The sequence below is a fragment of the Temnothorax nylanderi genome, unplaced genomic scaffold (genome assembly GCF_030848795.1).
Source record: "Temnothorax nylanderi isolate EJ_2023f unplaced genomic scaffold, tnyl_v1.0 TNYL_tig0093_pilon, whole genome shotgun sequence".
In the NCBI taxonomy this organism is placed as follows: Eukaryota; Metazoa; Arthropoda; class Insecta; order Hymenoptera; family Formicidae; genus Temnothorax; species Temnothorax nylanderi.
The window spans coordinates 467950-486311 of record NW_027249155.1 but is presented as its reverse complement, the minus strand read 5'-3'; the positions used below and the strand labels follow the sequence as shown (position 1 = coordinate 486311).

The window sequence follows — 18362 nt, the reverse complement described above, 5'->3', positions numbered from 1 at the left end:
CGCAAAAATCGCAAACAAGCCGGGACAAAAAGCGATGGGAAACAACGAACGAGCGGCGTACAGACGAGTCCGTATTGTCTATCGCAAATAACAGCGAACATCGGTATTCCCGCGGTGTGTACCGTACGCGGCCCGAGCATATACACGACACGCTCGATGACAAAACCGGTAGACATCCGCGAAACGAGACGAAACGGCTGAACGCGCGCGGGCGCGCGCGCAAACGTACGCAGGCACGACGGGAAAATCCGAAGAATTTCCCGAAGAGCGGGTTTCCGCTGGTCGTTATATAACCGGAAAAGCTCGGCCGCGATAAAAGCGGCGTAAAAGGAATCCAGGCTGATTCCCGCGAGCGCACCGCCGTCTCCGGCGCGTTAATTGTAATGGTATTAATTACGATAATGGAGCGCCTCCCTCTCTCGTATCCCTCATCCCATATCGACTCTCTCTTTCTCTCTTCTCTGTCCCTCCCCTCTCTCGCTCTCTCCATTTCTCCCATTTCCCGCGTCTCTCCTCTTCCACGCCTATGCACCCCTTCACGCTCACCCTCGCTCGCGCCGTGCCACTAGCCCCTCTTCGGCCATCTTCCACCCTTTGTTCCGTCCCTCGACTCTGGCGTCAATTAAGTGGATATCTCAAACGAAAAATTCTAATAAGCTCGTTGAAACGGGTCTGCTCCAGCCTAGCGCGGTTCCAATGGAGCTTCAACGGTCGCGGAAGCAGATGGCGTCGAGCATGGCATCGCCGATGGCGACTTTTTTTTCTCACCCCCCCTAACAGCGCCGCTTCGTTCTTTCCGACGGCGACGCGTCGCGATGCAATGCGTCGCGATTCGCGATGCGAGGCGAAGTGAAGCCGTGGTTCGAGTACGTTCGATCGGTCGAGGATTCTCGAGAGAGTAGCTCAACGGCGGGAGAGCCTCGCGAGAATTCAGGACTTCCCTCAGTGAGATCTATCGACGGCGAGGGAATGATGAGGGAGAAAAGAAGGAGGTGGGAGACACCTCAGGTACCACACACACGTTCACACAAACGGATACGTTTTCGAAAAGGCGAAGTACCGAGAGCTTTGTCTCTCGGTCGGGGCTTCAAACACTTTTGTTCCCACTCCTGTTACTTTGTTCCCGAGTAGTGTTATTTGACGTCCGTAAATGAATATACGGAGAACGTGCAGGACGGGTATGGGAATCGTGTATTTTAGATGGCCTTTGTAGCTTCTCGAATACGCTTGTCGATACGGCGCGGGCGTATCGTCGAATGCGTCCCGACTGGAGATTCTCCGACGAGTTCAAAGTCGATTTTGCTTTAGCAAACATTCGACGAGAGATCACGCAGTATAACTCCTCAATTTGCATTAGATACGCTTCAATTAAGTCTCGAGTCTGCCGATAGTCTTGATATAGTTACTTTGCATGAGAATATCGAGGCAGATGTTGAAAGAATCATATGGCAAATGTATTTCATTTAGATATAATCTTGCGAGAAAAATTTACATAATTCCCCTCGATATATACGTGCCCCTTATATACGACTACAACGGCAGTAAAAATCTAGGGCTGTGGGAGGTTGAATCAGATCCATACAGTCATGAACATATGTATAGCGGTTTTTTTTAGCGGGTTACTTTGCGTTGCTTTTGTTATAAACGTAATTTATTACATTTATAACGGAGAACATGTTAAACTTATACATTATTTATAAAGCTACCGCGAGGCAAAAATTATGAATATTATACTTAAAAAGAAAATTCATGATTTGAATTTTAGAACTTTTATTTAAAAAAAAGCAGTGTCAGTCTCATCGATAGTTCGACGTGCAATTATTGTTCAGAATCATTTGTACGAATATGCTCAAAAATAAACCTCAAGTAAATATCGCATTTAAACAATTGAAGCTGTACTTAATATTACAAGATTAGATCGTGCAACAGTCAAAATTTCATTTAACTGGTAATCTTTCTTGTCCGAAAACTATTGAAGGGAGATTTCGCCGCTCGTGATATACGACCGGTGGATCTTACATTAATTCATATACTGAGGAATTAATTATTCCACCCGGATTATAGATGTCCTCCGCGCGGAATTACGCTACTTCCTTGCTGATGAGACTTATTGATAAAACAGTATTACGCGATCGTTAACAATGGAACACGATGAGTCATGATGCTGGGTGATAAAGCGGGATTAACCGTGCGCAGAAGTTAATTTAATGCACTCGTCATTATTGCCGTAATCTCATATGATATTGTTAACACAAGTTTAATATTTAGTGTTGTCGACGTGGAGCCGTCCAGGTTATTCATAAATATACAATATTTTATATCTTCGTTATAGACTCGGCTTTTCTAAAACCGAGTATAAAGATACGTATCAGGTACCCAGACATGCTGTTCCAAATACATTAAATCATATGTTACTAACATAAGTGGAATATTATGGACATGTGGTTACAAAATAGCTATTCTTTTCTGATCCGATAATGCCAAAATATTGTCTTTTATACTTCCACATATCTTTGAAAAATGCCGAAAGCAGTAGTAATAATTAAATAATTTTAACGTGTGCAAATGTAGTGCACAAATGTGATTATTTTCATAATAATTGTATATAAAGAAATATAAAACCCATCTTAAGTATTCTCACATAGCAAAAAGAATAATAAAGATGAATATTTCTTTTTGATATAAATTCTAATTCTTTGTTTTTTTTATTTTTCCAAATGAAGTTATATACGTAGATTATATTCTGTCTATTATTTTGTTATAACTTCTAAAATTGATATTTTATAACAATTGTAAAAATTTTTTTCCTCAATTTTTTTCAATCTTTCACTGCGCTATAAAATAATATAAATTTTAATGTATTTACAAACCGGAGAAACAATTACGCTGCATGAATAACACACGCGGTGAATAAAATACAAAATACAAAACACGTATAAAACACAGTTTACCACATAATTTATCATTTAATTCATTGAATAATCACGTTATATATTGCCTCAAATATAACGAGAATTATGTAATGTTCCACTTATGGAAACGTATTACATAAAAGAATATTGTTTCGCTTTCTGCTATTCTGTTCTCCGACAAAGACGTGATCGCAATTAAGAAACCGTACAAAGAAAGTAAATTCTCCTTAGAGAAATATAGAGGATTCCAATGCTGGCGATGTTCCAGTTTTTAGAAATTAGTAACGGCCCGAAAACACTTGCAAGTAGATATAGTGGGCGGAAGTGTAGACAACAACGGATAATAATGGCGAAGTTGGTTACGTCGTGGCTTCGCGGGCACGCCGCAAGAAGCGTCGTCGTCTTTCTCTATCCAGACTTTAGAAAAAGGTCAACACCCTTGATCATGATGAAAGTTCCGCCGTCGGGAAGTTCCGGAAAGAAATAACGTATATATGATTGTGCTCGCAGCTTGATCTTTATAGGAGATGCGCATTTGCTACCACATTGCCGTCAGAACCAGAAAACTGGAATTGGCGTAATGCAACTTTTATGGGGATGCTCCCGGAATCGTACACTTAATCGACGGTTAACTTTCTTTGACAAAAGTTTCATTAAAGGATAATAAAACTTTTTTTACTTATTACGAGCTTTCACTGGCTTATTCCTTAATACATCAAATTCTTTAGAGAACAATGGATTAATGTAGAATATATACAACAGTACGATTTTTACGCTCTTCTATCTTTTTTTATTTTGAAAAAAGCTTTTCAAGAAGAAATCAAATGTTCTTCTTGGTGTTCGGCGATCGCCGAACTGTTCAATTCAGTATCGGTCACGCGAGGGATCCTGAAATCTTCCCACGGAGATCGCTCCATTTCTCGGATTGCAAGTCAGATAAAAGGCATAATTAACCTTGGGCGCAATAATCGGACGGTGTACTCAACCGCGAGAGTTACGTCGCATCGACAAAAATACGTAAACGGTTCGCCGCGCGAGAAAGGGAGCCCATTAGCGCTCGTGCGAGAACGAAGTGGTCGTTCATTCATGAACTCGGGGGGCGGCCATAGCGTCGTAGCCGCTCTACGCTATGTACTACGTTCTCCGCTAGTATTATCGCTACCACCACCACCACCACTGCGCCTCGCTATTACTCTCGTTCTACTACGCCACTACCACTTTTACACATCGCCAACGCCACCGCCATCACCACCACCACCATCACCACCACCACCACCACCACCACCATCGGCACTGCCGCCCCTCGGTGCACCAACGTCGGTTACGTGTTCTACCACAAACCAGGTATCGGCACCGGCAACGCTACCGCCGCGGCGTGCCGAGCATCGCGTTCCTGGCGTTCTTACGCGAGGAGCCTCAGATACCCCCGATGCGACAGGCCACCCTTTTAGCCGATGCACTTCTATCACCGAACGCCTTGACATTGAGAGCACCGACGCGAATGCCCCGCCGCGTATCGCTATACCCGTTCCCGGCCCCTGTATGTCGGAAATGTTGAGCGAATCCGTCGAATGGATCGTCGAATGCCTAATCCTCCAGCATGCCTAAGAACATTCAAGCTGGATGACACGCGTTCGGAGATTATTCATATTGTCGATTGGGATGCTTTATACAGTATAAAAAATTAGCGAAAAAGTCTACATCTAATATTTTTTCTCTTTTTTTAATCTTACCGTATATATTTTCCAATTTGATATTAAAATGTTATTCAAACCGTAACTTTTGTAAGTAGAATGTTACACGAACAAATGCTTACATCTGAACATCCTCCTTATTATAATTCTAAATATACATATTCTGATTATCCTAAAATATAATTGATTACGAATAAGATTTAAAAAATAATTAGTTCGAAACAAAATTTAAAAACTTTTTATTCTGGATATTGATCATTTCTCAGACTCTGTGACCTTTTCGACAATCTGTCCCCGACAAAAATCTACCAATGAAATCTTATTCCAATAATGAAACAGTTATCTCGTTTTCTTTCATTGTTACAAAAATAATTCATATCGTTCTGAATTCGAAATAATTTTACACGGAATTAATAATAATTGTTGTTGCCAGATTAAGTATTGTGTGAATAAATAAATCATGAAAATCATTTATATCAATTATCGCAATCACGAGAGCAAACGCGTTAATAGCTTGAGGTTATTTCCCATGTTCAGCCGAAATTCACGCTAATTAGGAGTTTCCCTTCCAGGGAAAGGCAGGAAATCAGCTCTCAATTTTGATAATGGATTTGAAATTTGTAAAAGCGATAACGATACCGGCAATACTTTAATTTCATAAACATGCTCTCACAATTAAGCATTAAATGTAAGGGTAGTAATTTTCATTTCTTTGAAAATGTAATTAAGGATATTTAATCGCGACGAAACTGTAGTACTAGCGATTATCATTTTCAATTCGCGTTCAATCTTTTAATCGAATGACGATGATTTTTAATTCGCCATACAAACATGATATAAAATAAAATTACTTTTCCATGAAATCTCCGTAAAATTCTTCATTAGATTATCTTTTCATCTCAATAGATTGTTAAATTACAAAGGCGAGCGTCTGTTTTACAAGTTTGTCAATATCTCGAGAAGTATGATTAAACTTTCTTGGCTCTTACGAAAATCAATCAAAAACATTACCATCGCTTTCTCGGCGTCGCTTCCGCTTATCCCGACGGTTTTAAGGTCAACGCTCATACTATGGTCCTTGACACTGAAACAACACGAAACTTCGGCAACTTGTGGGCAAGTTCGCGAAATTTCCATACGTTATTCTGGAACGAGGGGAATGTATCCAATTAAAGCGACGAACGAAACTTTGACTGTTTCAGCTTGCAAACTGTTTTGGTTCGCGTTTCCTTCGTTAAACGTTAGAGAGTTATAGTCAATTCGTGGAAACAAACTTTGAGCATTTATAGAAAGTGTCAGTCATTGATGAGAGCGTATAAAAAGGTAGATGCAGCATCAGTGAGTACTGAGTGACAAGTGAGTGATAACCGACACTTATTTTTGTATAATACAATTACATATTCCTTTATAGAAACGAGATACTGTCAGATCTTAATTAAAATAAGAATTAATTAGAACAGTCATTTAAATAATGAAAATCAGCATAAGTTACTAGCGATTATATTATTTTAAGAATTTTCCCTCTTTGCTAATTTTAAATATTACGATTCTCATATTGATATCGAAAATGTCATTCGCTGTATCTAAATTAATATTCGACAAAAGCTTACCCACTTAAAAAATTAATCAACATTCTTTAAAGCCAATTATTCATTGTTACATCTACATTCTGGAGAGTTAGCTACACTAAAATTCAATTCAATTCAACGCAACGCCGACTTTTGCGACGAACGGTTGATAAAAGCGGTTTTCGCGGTCCGTTGTCCCGGATGAAAACTCGCGATCCGTGACATTCGAACCGGCGACGATCCTGAAAATTGCCTATTTATTTCCTAGGCGATAACAGGCGAGACCGATCCTAATTCTGGTGGTGGTGATGATGAAGATGTTGACGGCGACGACGGCGTGGAGAACAGAAGTTACAAAGGTATTCTCACCCCCGAAGCGCAAACAACTCTCTCGCCGCTTCCGCCGGAGCCTCGGACCGTAAACACACGTCGGTGGCTGATCGCGTACTGAAGTTTCCACCGACGGTGGATCCAGCATCCCCGACCGGGTTGAGAGAGAGAGACACACACACAGAGACAGAGACAGAGAGAGAGGGAGAGGGAGAGGGAGTGACAGAAAGAGAGAAGAGAGAGAGAGAGAGGATCCCGCCGCACACCGGCGTTCGACCCCACCGCCCCACTCACCACCTACCACCGACGCGGACACCCTTTAACCCTCCTCCGTTCGGCACTCTCCGTCCTCCGAACCGTCACTCGAAACCGTCACCGTCACCCTATACGAACCGCTACCGACCCTGTGCGCAACCCCCACCGTAACACCTGGACGCAGGGGGAGGATAGGGCACGAAGATAGGATATACTTGGTATCTCTCATACCGTTAACCCAGAGACGATCGAAACTGAACTTGTCCGGTTATTTTTTTCTCTCAGTGTATCTAGATATGGATGTAGATTTACACAAAAGCTTGCTTTGTAAAATCTATCGGAATAATTGCGACATTGAAATAAATAAACCTATGCTTTTTCAATATCGAAACTGTTATAACAATATTAAAAGCAACAGCTGCTTTTACAACAAATATCACAAGTCATTAGAATTAACTACGCAACTATTTAATTAGAAACATATTAAATAATTATTTAAAATACATTCGTATATCTGCGTATGTAAATTTTTTTTAGAGTGCTGTATCTATAAAATATAAAAAGAGACGTATTTTTCAATATCAAACAAATATTGTTCACATAAACGTATTTTAATGTTGGCCACAAATAAAAGAAATTGATAGCTAGAAGTGGTTTCAGATATATTAAGACATAAAACCAAATTCTTTATAGACCACATCGAACAAGTTTGCCAAAAGCTATCTGAAAAGCCAAAAGAGAGAAATAGAGAATGATTTTATATCCTAAACTGCGGATAGCGCTAAACACTTTTCTCTCATAGCTCCACTGGCTCCAAAACCACCTTCGTTCTTACGAGTATTTTCGTTCTTATAAAAGTAATCGTTTGGCCGGCAAACCCCCGTCGACGTGCCGACAAAAAGTCGGCGAAACTCTCCAAAAGTTTTCTACCTTCGTTCAGCGATATATTTCATTGTCGGCGGCCATATAAATTCCAAGAGATTTCGCGCGATGTAAGATTTAGCTTGTGATTTAGGAAACGTTCCGGGGGCCGCGCGGCAGCTTTCAGGAGAGATCAAATCCCCAGGAATCAACGGTTCTCGGACTTTGAGGATCTCGAAAGTCCCTCGCGATTTAGAAAAGTTTTCGAAAGCTGCCGAAACTTTCTGTATCACTTACTTTTCCCCGGGACTCCCAGAGCCCGTCCGCGTGTTTCCGAACCCTCTTTCGCAAATACACGTCACGTACGTTCGCAGGAATACCTATCGGGCCGACATATAATGGTCTCATGTTTGGATAACACAAGAGGCATGTAGAATTTCGCCGAGAACTGCATAACGCACTGCAATATATACGAATATGTTTAGTAACTGACATATATCTCTCATTTTCAGAATTTGACAGAAATATTGACTTTACTTCAGATATACGTTTATTTTTTTTCTTACAAACGACTGTGCAGATTTTGATTCGCAACTGGTATCCATAACCGATATCGTAAAATGCAAGCATGCCCAGCTGTTTCATATATGTACATTGTAATATAATAATTTATTGCATTATTTTTCGTTTCATTACTGAAAATATTTGTATTTTAATATTTCTGTTAATAAAAGAGATTAAAGTAACCATGATGGATAAAAACCTTACCATGCAATTTGCCCGTGCTTACAAAATATTACAATATAGATTTACATTGAATATTAATGTTTTTATTACTTATTTTATGATTTTTATTTTTTTGAAAACATTTTGTACACGAAATAAAAATATTTGCAATATTTAATAGATTAAAATTTTAAAGTAACAGTTATCAACTTGACCCTTCATCAAATATTGAAAATCCACTTCGCTTTTCGATAAATAAACACGCCTAAAAGCTTCGACATGTGTTTCTATTTGTCCTTTTGCTTTGTAAACGTACTCGAGTAGCGTGAATGTATGCGAAAATACGTATAAATCGGGAGTGGCATTAGTGTAAGCTCGTAAATCATGTCGAGTAGGATAAGTTAGGAGCATAAAGGAGAAAGTTTTCGCGAAAAGCTCGAGAAGCTTTGTTGATAAATCCGTGGATCATCAAATGGTTAAACTTCCCGTATGCACGGATCTCTTATGTTAAGATACTTTAAGATAAATATTAATACTCAATTGCGCTAAAATCGAGTATAATTGGTTATAATGTGTAAACTATACTTTTGTACTAGATTTACTGGTAAATATGCTTGCACACTTTACAATGTGAGGAACATTTATATATTTAAACTATATAAAATATTATCTAGGTTATATGATTTGGCTCGATTTTTACTGTATGAGATACCATTTACGATGAATCTTTTTTTTTAACTTATAACGAAATCCACAATAAAGTCGTTATACGGCACATGCATATTGTTTTCTTTTTTGGTAGTATTTTTACCATGGTAAAAAAAATTCGATTTTTTTAACGTTATTTAAACGTTTCACAAACCATACATTCCGAAAGAAATTCTAGATAATATTAAAGTACAATAAAAGTAAAATATTTTTTATTACTAATTAACAAAACCGTTTGAGTTCGCAATGTTTAATTAATTCAAATAATAAACTTCTATATTAAAACGTATTTAGATAAATAAAACGTATTATTGCAATATTATTGCAATATTATTAAATATTTTATCAAATTAATCGTTAAATACTATTAAATTAAATTTTGGCGAGGGAGAGGAGAGCTATTATACGGATTTAATTCTCATCAGAATTCAGAACAGAATTTTATTTATAATTACGCCGTGTATATTAATATTTTAATATATATTTTATATATGTATGTGTAAATATTCTGATTTTTATATGTATGTGTACCTAAATATTCTGATGTAGCCTAACACATAACACTACAGATAGAATTTTATTCTATCTGTATTCCGAAGTGAATTATAGAATATCTAAAGTAGACTTTAAGCTTGCTGATAAACTATAATTGATTGAAATTTAAAATATTTTATTTATAATTTTGTGTGCCAATGTAAAAAACATTTAAAGAATCAGAAATACACATGCATACATAAAATATATGTTTAAATACACACAGCATATAAAATATACATCAAAATATACGGCAAATAAAATTATAAACAAATAGAATTCTATCGTGAAATCTGGTGCAAATTATAGGACACCTAAAATATGTTTCAGAATAAAGGACATTCTTATCTAGAACATTAGAAAAATGATATTTTTACATAGACGATATGGTGTAAACAACGTATATGTATTTTATTTCAGATAAATATCTCAACATTGAACATTGACTAATGTATATGTATAAGTACATCGTTTACTCGTTTACGTCGCAGTGGTAGTCCGATATTCGTTAATATGTTATATATATATATAATATATATATATATATATATATATACTTCTCTACCTATCACTGGTCTACAGGTTTGTTATAAACTATCTGATCGCTTAATGTCGATTATACGCAATAATGATTTTTATCTCTTACGTCTTACGTAATATTTTTATCATCCCTGTATGCATTTATTTTACTCGCGATAATCTGCTTCTTATCTACCGTCGTGGATCGTCGTTGTAATCGCGTCGACGATCGTTACATCGTATATGTTTACCTACTAATTAACTATTTTTATCACAATTACGGTATTATTATTTAAAGCCGTTAGAGCGCCGGGCGAACTTTGCCGGAACACTTTGATGATCCGTTTGTTTCTGTACGAGAGTAATTATTAAAGATAATTCATGTATTCTAACGGAACGTTATCCCTCACGAAATTTTCTTCCGATTATCCTTAACGAAAATTTTACCGAGGGATTATTTAATAAAATGTTAGCGATTGAATTAAATTCTTTACCAAATATTAAACATAATAAACCAATAAAACTTTTATCTTTGATTAATTTTAATTACTTTAAGATTGTGTATGCTTTATATTAGCTTTTATTAAATTATTTATATTAAATTAATTCAACCTAATCTAATAAACTTAATTTAATTAGTTTACTGAATAAACGCTTTTTTAATATTAAAAATAAAAAAATCATAACAAATATAGCTAGTTGCGAATTTTCGTTAAGGACAAGTTTTCTTCGAGTGCAAATTTCTTGAAAGATACTTCTTATTTAGCATCTTCATATTATCTTTTTTCGAGATAACTTGTATTGTATTATGAGAACCATCATTTTGTAGTCACATAATATTAATATCCATAACATTTTTCTCGTTGTTCTTATATTCCGCCTTTTTAATCTGCTTTCGGTATTGCTTCAAATATCTTGTTCGCGTACATAGCAATGAACGAAATCGGCATCAAAGTTCCCGTCTCTACAAGTTTGCCGAATCGCTGGCGCCCGATCGGCAAGCGCAATGTCTACCGTTCGTCTTGGATCACTTTCTTGGCGCTTTTCGACAAACGCTATATATCTAATTAATTAACAGTATCGCTTATTGCTGCTGTTTCGTGCATTGACTTGAAAGGTGACGCCTCTCTGAGAACGAACCAAGCTGCGTGTCGCGATAATCCTTGAACTGATTGCTCGAAATCATGAGACAGATGTAAATTGAAAATATATATTAATTTATATATATACACAAGTATGTTAGTTATATATAAAGGTCTACCATAGAAACATAGGTAGCGAAATTAGCATATCCTAGTCCCCGAAATTAGACATTGCCTTTACAATCCCTAAAGCTTTTCTTTTCTTCCTACATCCATCTGTCTACTGTAATATTTACGAGAGACAGATAGCTCTTACTTTAGCCATATTTGTTTTCGTAAAATAAATTACAAAAGCTAAAAAAAAAAGAAGAAAATACATGAGGAACCGAAAATCCGGGATCGAACGGAAATAAAGATAGGCATAGAAACAAAATAATTCATGGATTTATTAAAAATAACACAGAAGTTCGAAATGACACAACAAATCAGAACAATAAGCCGCGCTTAAACGGATTAAGACGTCTGACGATTATTATAGCGTATCACAATCGCGGGAATATTTCTCGAAAATCGAGGATATAGGTACTCCCGATCTCGATCTTCGCAGTTCCCTCGACGATATTGCCAACGGTTTCCAAGGAAAGCTTCGCGTCACGTGGGATCACGATCGCTGTCAGAATAACTCTTTCGAGACATTCGCGCGTGAATATTCTCTTATGCACTTTTTTTCTACTTATTACTCTATTATTGCATAAATATGTCTCACTAGCCGCTCAGCGGTATACTTTTCATCGCAATCTACCGTTATACTCTAAGAATTATAATGCATATAAATTGCATTCACCTTTCACCACTTATCTAACTAGAGCAATCCCTGAAAAAGCGTTGAAAACATATATCACATAATTTGTCGGATGAATAGTCTCCCGTATCAATTCCTTGATTGAAAAGTGATGCTCGTAATGTTTTTTCAGGGATTTCTTCAAGTGTCGAAGAGTATTAAATTAAATTAAAGCGATTTAAAAATAAACATTTCGCTAGACATATATGTATCATTTTTGTAAATAATTTGTAATTATTTTATAATTTTCACAATTATAGAATTTCTGTTAATCTGTTAAATCAAATTGACGAGCAAGATGGATACCTGATGCAAATTAAAAGTATTACCACGTGACGCTACTTTTCCTGGCGAGTAGTTTCTGTGGAAATCTCTTTTTAGAAACTATTCAAATTGCGCACAAAGTTGTCCAATAAATTCCCAATTCTTTAAAACAAATCTTCTAATAACGATATTATGACTGTGTTTCGCCGTTTCTCAAAGAATTCCCAGAAACTTGTTCGCCGATGCTACGAGTATGAAATAGTCTAGACAAGGGCTTCAGCCCTAGACAGTGTAAGAAAATTCTGACTGGACCTTTCACAAAACAAAATATCCATTTAAAATTATTTTACCAATTAATTTTCATCTTCCTATATTCATATAAGCACTGATATATGTATAAATATATAAATAATATAAATACAAAGCTTGCAATATTCAGATGAATATTGCGAGAGATTTGCATAAATATAAATCCATTATTACCACATACAAGGTCTGCCAGCCTTTCTTCCACTCTGTAAGTAAATCATTAATTAGGGTTAATATTCAACGAAATAAGATTCGACAAAAAAAAACATCCGTCTCCAGGATAAATTACTGCCTATTATGAATCGCGCCTCTAAATAAATATTAACGATCGATTGCTTCGCTATCGTTTTCACAGCTTTTAGGGACTACGCGTTACCTATATACGGGATAAAGCGCTCGATGTGTGTTTCATTACACGGTAACCATAAGAGATGCGATTATCTTTGGGCAAATTGCTCGTAATTGATGTTGCGCGTGTATATAGGAGGAGAAATCATAATACCCATACCAACTAGTGACATTCGTCGCTGATTCCTAAAACTTCGTTGCTAATTCAAAAGATGCAACGTCAATCACAATCGAAAAACATTTGCACTGCAATCACGATTCCTGATGAATAACCCAAGAGCATCGTTGCATCGTGGAAATTTTGACGTTTAATTGGAAAAATACTAATATCACCTATACCAAATCTAATTTCTAATAAAGAAGTGTAATATGCGAGTATGCAAACGATTGACGAAGAATTTAATAGTCGAAATAAAACGGGACTGCAAAAAAAATGATACAAAGCATACAAGCCGCAAAACTACGATATGTAGTCTAACTCCTTCCCCCTCCGCGATTACTTCGTTCCTAGCTCGTAGAAAGCGATTAAAAACTACACCAAATCACGCAGCATCGTTCGACTTAGCGGCATCACTTTCCCTACTACGCTTAGGGATGCTCACTACTCACTACAATTGAAAGAAACGAAAGCGCACGACGAATGAAACAAATATCGCCAATTTTCGTCATTTTTATTCTTGACTCCTCCGCTTTTATTCATCTTATCTGTTCTCAAATTATTGTACGTTTCGTGTAAAAATGTACCGCTCGCGCGCGATTTAGCATACATGAAAATGTAACGAATTTGCAGGATGTACACGTGGAATATAATCTGTAGGAAACTCGTTCGTTTCGATCATCGTGCGCCTTTGTTCGCCCAAATATTTCGATTAGCGTTCATTTGTCATTTACAAAGACGCGCACGGAGCGGTGGGAATTTAAGACGCCGCTCAAAAATTTCTTAAATCTCACGAAGCTCTTTTTATCTGTACGCTGTTACGACGAATAAAAATTTGTTTCCGTTCTGTTCTTAAAAATCTAGTTCCCATCGCCAGGTGCGCCAGAACAATACGATCTCTCTAATTCTTAACTCGCTAATTAAATAGATCTATTTATGCTTACGCATATTTTATTACCTATTATTATAAGGCATGGAGTATGTTACTTGTCCAGTCAACCCTCTATCTTTCCTTCCTTCCTTCTTCCAATTTCACTACTCTCGCTCGCTCTCGCTCATTCTCTCTCACTCTCTCTTTCTCTTTCTCTCGCTCACTTATAATTCCATCGTTCGATACCCTTTTTGTTTTTAAACCTACTCCGCGAGCTATCTATACGCGTAAATGTTGCAACGATCCCGTTCCTTCAATATTTTTCGTTGGAAATAATTTTTTTGTTTTTACGGTATGCTTATTAGTACACAGGTAAATATGCACACGCTATACTCTCCCGTGATCCGAAAAGAGAAGTGGACTTTGAAATTTCGTACGTCTCGCGTTGGCACTCTTATTTTCCCTTACGGTTTACCGAAGACGCTCCGTTATCTTTTGGCCAAGGTTTCGCGTCTCGCTTAACTTTGATCCGTCTCGAAAATCGAGGTATTCTAACTTTAACGACTTGCACGCGAGGTCCATTCTCCGTTCAGAGCAACACGCTAATCGTATAATGGTAGGCGCTTGGTAACACGAAGGGTTCGACTTCGCGAGAGAAATACCCCCTCCGCGGCGTTTCACCGTCGTAATTATTCGTTATTTTGTAATCGTATAACATTCGGTGACTATTTACAAGCTCGTCTGTCTACTCTGGGATGACTACGTGAACGATCGAAGAGTCAAAACGCTACGATGTACCTCTACTGTGTCTTTCGCATGCTCTGTAGCATGTATGTAGCACACGTTTAAGCACGAAAAGATGCAAACCCGCGACATTACTGATCGCGAAATCAACAAGAGAAATTTGCGTTTTATGAAAGAAATGAAAAAAGAAATAGAAGTGTTCCAATTAGCGAAACGAAACGTATCACTACGGAGAGAACAGCATCGCTGAAGTGATGATATCAAACTTCATTGAACGGTATGAAATAAAGTACGTTAATTAGGAGAACGGATGCGTATCTTTCTCCACATCCCTATTGTTTCGTTACTTATTTTGATCGTGGTGTTTCTCGTTATCGAGGCCATGTATACATAACAACAACAGCAATCGATATAACATTTCTTAAATAAATTTTCTATTTGTTTTCAGCGATTAATCAATTAACTCTTAGCAATCATCAGCTTGAGAAGTAGATTCATTTCATTTCGTAATCAACTCGCAAATCAGAAAGCCCTTTGCTGCGGAAACTTCTTTCTCTCGCGCGAAAAAATTTTCATTTTTATAATCCCCGTAAAAGAAAAAAGATCAAGAAGAAAGAATTCATTCATTCCAATCCCTCGTCAATGCGGATATTCGCAGACACGAGAGCTTGATGCGTAACTGTGTGTATACGTGGGCATGGGAGCATGTATGTGTGTTATGCGATGTGCATGCATGAATATATGTCAGTATGTATACACATGCGTCGTCACTTGGAGCGCGTTTCTGCAATAGATGCTGTAGTGAGTATCGTAATTAAGGCCGATTCAGTGTTTCTCGCCCGCTCTCTCTCTCTTCTCTCTTCACCCCGAATGACATTTCTTCTCTCTCATAACATCTAAATTAAAATACATCAATTACGTTAAATTAAATACTCTTTCCACGTTCTAACCCGTATACGATTAAATAAGAAAAAAAAGAAACTAAGTCATATAAACATAATATAATTTCCCTAATAGACCTAACGCGGTAGAGGAGGAAGTATTATCGATTGGACCTCTTAGATTATAAGTAACATTAGGCCAGCGATAAAAGGATTGCTCTTATCTTAGGCTGTTCGATTAGTTATCGTTAAACGAGCAGTAACAAATCACAGTACCGTACTACATTTAATCCCTCTTTTTAATGAAATTTCTAATACCATCCATTAAGAAAGTCGATCGCGCTGAAACAGCAAATTAGCTGTTAAACTCGATAATTAGTTCTTTTTTCTCGTTGCTGTTACTTTTCATGCGGTTACTTTAAAAGCGCATTCCCCCGCTTTCGTTGTTAATCGACGAAAGCAGACAATCTGAACCGGGCTTAATCAGTCGGCTAATTTCGCAACTCGGTAAATCGCAATCGCATGTAACTGTTCCGATGTTCTATGTGAGAAAGAATTGTTAAAACCTCTGTGCCTTAGAAGACAGTTTTGCACGATCGCACTTGTTATCGAACCGTTTAAAGTCCTGGAACGATCAAATCGATACGAAAGCTGCAATCGTGCGAGAACACTTCAATTATTTCACGTCATATACATATCATCATTAAAATCTGTATGCACCCATTTTCTTCGCTGTGATTCTTTTCTTTTTTTTTTTTTTTTAACGCTTTCATAGGCCGGCCTCTCCATGCCGCGCGCGCGCCGGCTTTATAAAAATCATATATATTATATATATGTGTATATATATATATATATATATATATATATATATCACCAAATCAACAAATAAATATCCTAAATATATTAAATATGTGTAATATATGTAATATGCTCTCCCAACAAATAATATATATAAGTTCATCTATTTCGTTAATAATATATATATTAAATATAGTAATATATATATTACTATAATATTTATAATAATATATTTATATTATTTTGTATTTATACATTTATACTATGTATTCATGTATTAGGCATACTCTATGTGAAAGTCTACCCTTGTATCCCGGTAGGATCGGACTGGTCCGTCCGACCATGCTATTTTTTAACGTTTCTTATTCTTTTTTTTTTCTTCTTTATAATATTGCCTTCTCACTATTTATCACCCGCCTTCACTCTGAGTGAAGGGTGCGTTCTCTTTCATTAGAGCCACACGAATCTCCTACCTCGCATGTGGTCGCAGCTCACAGCCAAAACCAAATAAATCTTCCTAATATACATATATTCTTGCGTAGAATCGTCCCTCCCTTTTTTACGTGTCGCACGAAAAATCCGCACTATTGCAGAAAAGAAATGTATTACGCGTTAAACAGACTTACCTGTTAAGCAAGAGAAACGCGCATACATGAAGGGACGATTTTTTTTTCTCAGGCAAGAACGCTGCCAATGTAATAATTCTTCGTCGCGTCTCGTTAACTCGAGTTTTTTTTTAAATCTTTTATTTACAATCGGATGTCCGTATTGCGAAGTAGATGAATGCCCATAAAATAAACGTTTCTCCTTCTGCACTCTGCTCTTTCACCGCTTATATTTTTCAAATAATCATATTAAAGTGAAAAAACAACGATAAAGAGTATAGTGTACCATGATGTTGTTATTAAAATGAAAATAGAAAAAGTTATTCATGGGAAGGATTGCTTCGTCCCAACAAATTCACGACATGGACACTCGAATGTACATCTTAAATATAAACTCGATCTTAACTCGATGTTTCTTTTTTTTTCTACTCGATGTATATCAAATTTTTCGAAGCTGTCAGCCGCGGTTTGTAAATATGAATAATTTGAATCACTACGAGGCAACTAGCAGCTTCCAAAAATGATGCGTATACTCGACGTACCGATGGTTTAAGATCCCATATAACATGACTATAATCTTGCTGCAATATAATCAAACACAATCACTCATTTCCACCCTTCATAATTTTTTTCTACCCTCAAAACAACGCGTTTCTATTATTTTACGCCAGCTTGTTATACATTCTATTCAATGTATCTACCGTGCTTGTGCTTCGCAAACCGCGTTTCCGGTGTACATTTTATATTTGTAAGCATGTTAATCTCTTTCCTTGTTGAACGTACGAGAAAAAGTCGACCGTTCGCGCCGTGAAAATCTGGAAATTTTCACGGCAAAAAAAAAGAGATAAAGAAAGTTAATGAACGTTGAATATTCTGTAATATCGTTTAGACCGTATATATCGAAACGATCTGCAATATTTCCGCTCCTCTTTCACCCTACCCTTTTAGGATTAGATCTCCATCGATGCAGCAATTGGCTAAATCAGCCAATTAAATGTACGAGGCCGTCGCCGTTCGTAGGGTGGAATGAAATACGCCGTGAAGCGTGTGCAGAGGCATCAACTTTTCGAGACCTGCCTGCGTGGATGACGTGGGAGACGAGCCGCGTCTGTGCCCTTCCTCGTGGTTGCGCCGTGAGCGTCCGTCGACGCACTGCTTGTTACTATTATTGTTACGATAATCACCATAGCCTCGCTGGACCCGGGAGCGCTCCGACGAGTGGGCCGTATCGAATGGAGGGTGCGGGAGGACGCGACGAAACTGAGGGGCGGGCTGCACCCTGCACGCACCCTGGACCCCCTCTCACTTGTCCTCGGACTCACCCCGCGGTGACGTGTCCGTATCCTGTCTATCGC

General features: G+C 37.5%; 2 protein-coding genes across 8 annotated transcripts in view; both read right to left on the bottom strand.

Annotated features, from left to right (window-relative positions):
- The window catches only part of Dscam3 (Down syndrome cell adhesion molecule 3), a 98511-nt gene extending 91898 nt beyond the window's left edge, over positions 1 to 6613 (bottom strand). For all 6 annotated transcript variants that reach the window (XR_011718754.1, XM_071710947.1, XM_071710942.1 and 3 more), the window contains exon 1: positions 6544 to 6613. The gene's annotated coding sequence lies outside the window, so the exon portion shown is untranslated. The remainder of the gene's footprint in view (positions 1 to 6543) is intronic.
- A 3362-nt stretch (positions 6614 to 9975) lies between these two features.
- LOC139775114 (uncharacterized) overlaps positions 9976 to 18362 on the bottom strand; it is a 29433-nt gene continuing 21046 nt past the window's right edge. Inside the window, exon 9 of one of the 2 annotated variants that reach the window (XM_071710877.1) lies at positions 9976 to 18361. In XM_071710877.1, coding sequence (XP_071566978.1) covers positions 18310 to 18361 — 52 coding nt within the window. In that variant the 3' untranslated portion in view covers positions 9976 to 18309. The remainder of the gene's footprint in view (position 18362) is intronic. The other variant, XM_071710878.1, reaches the window with a different exon arrangement.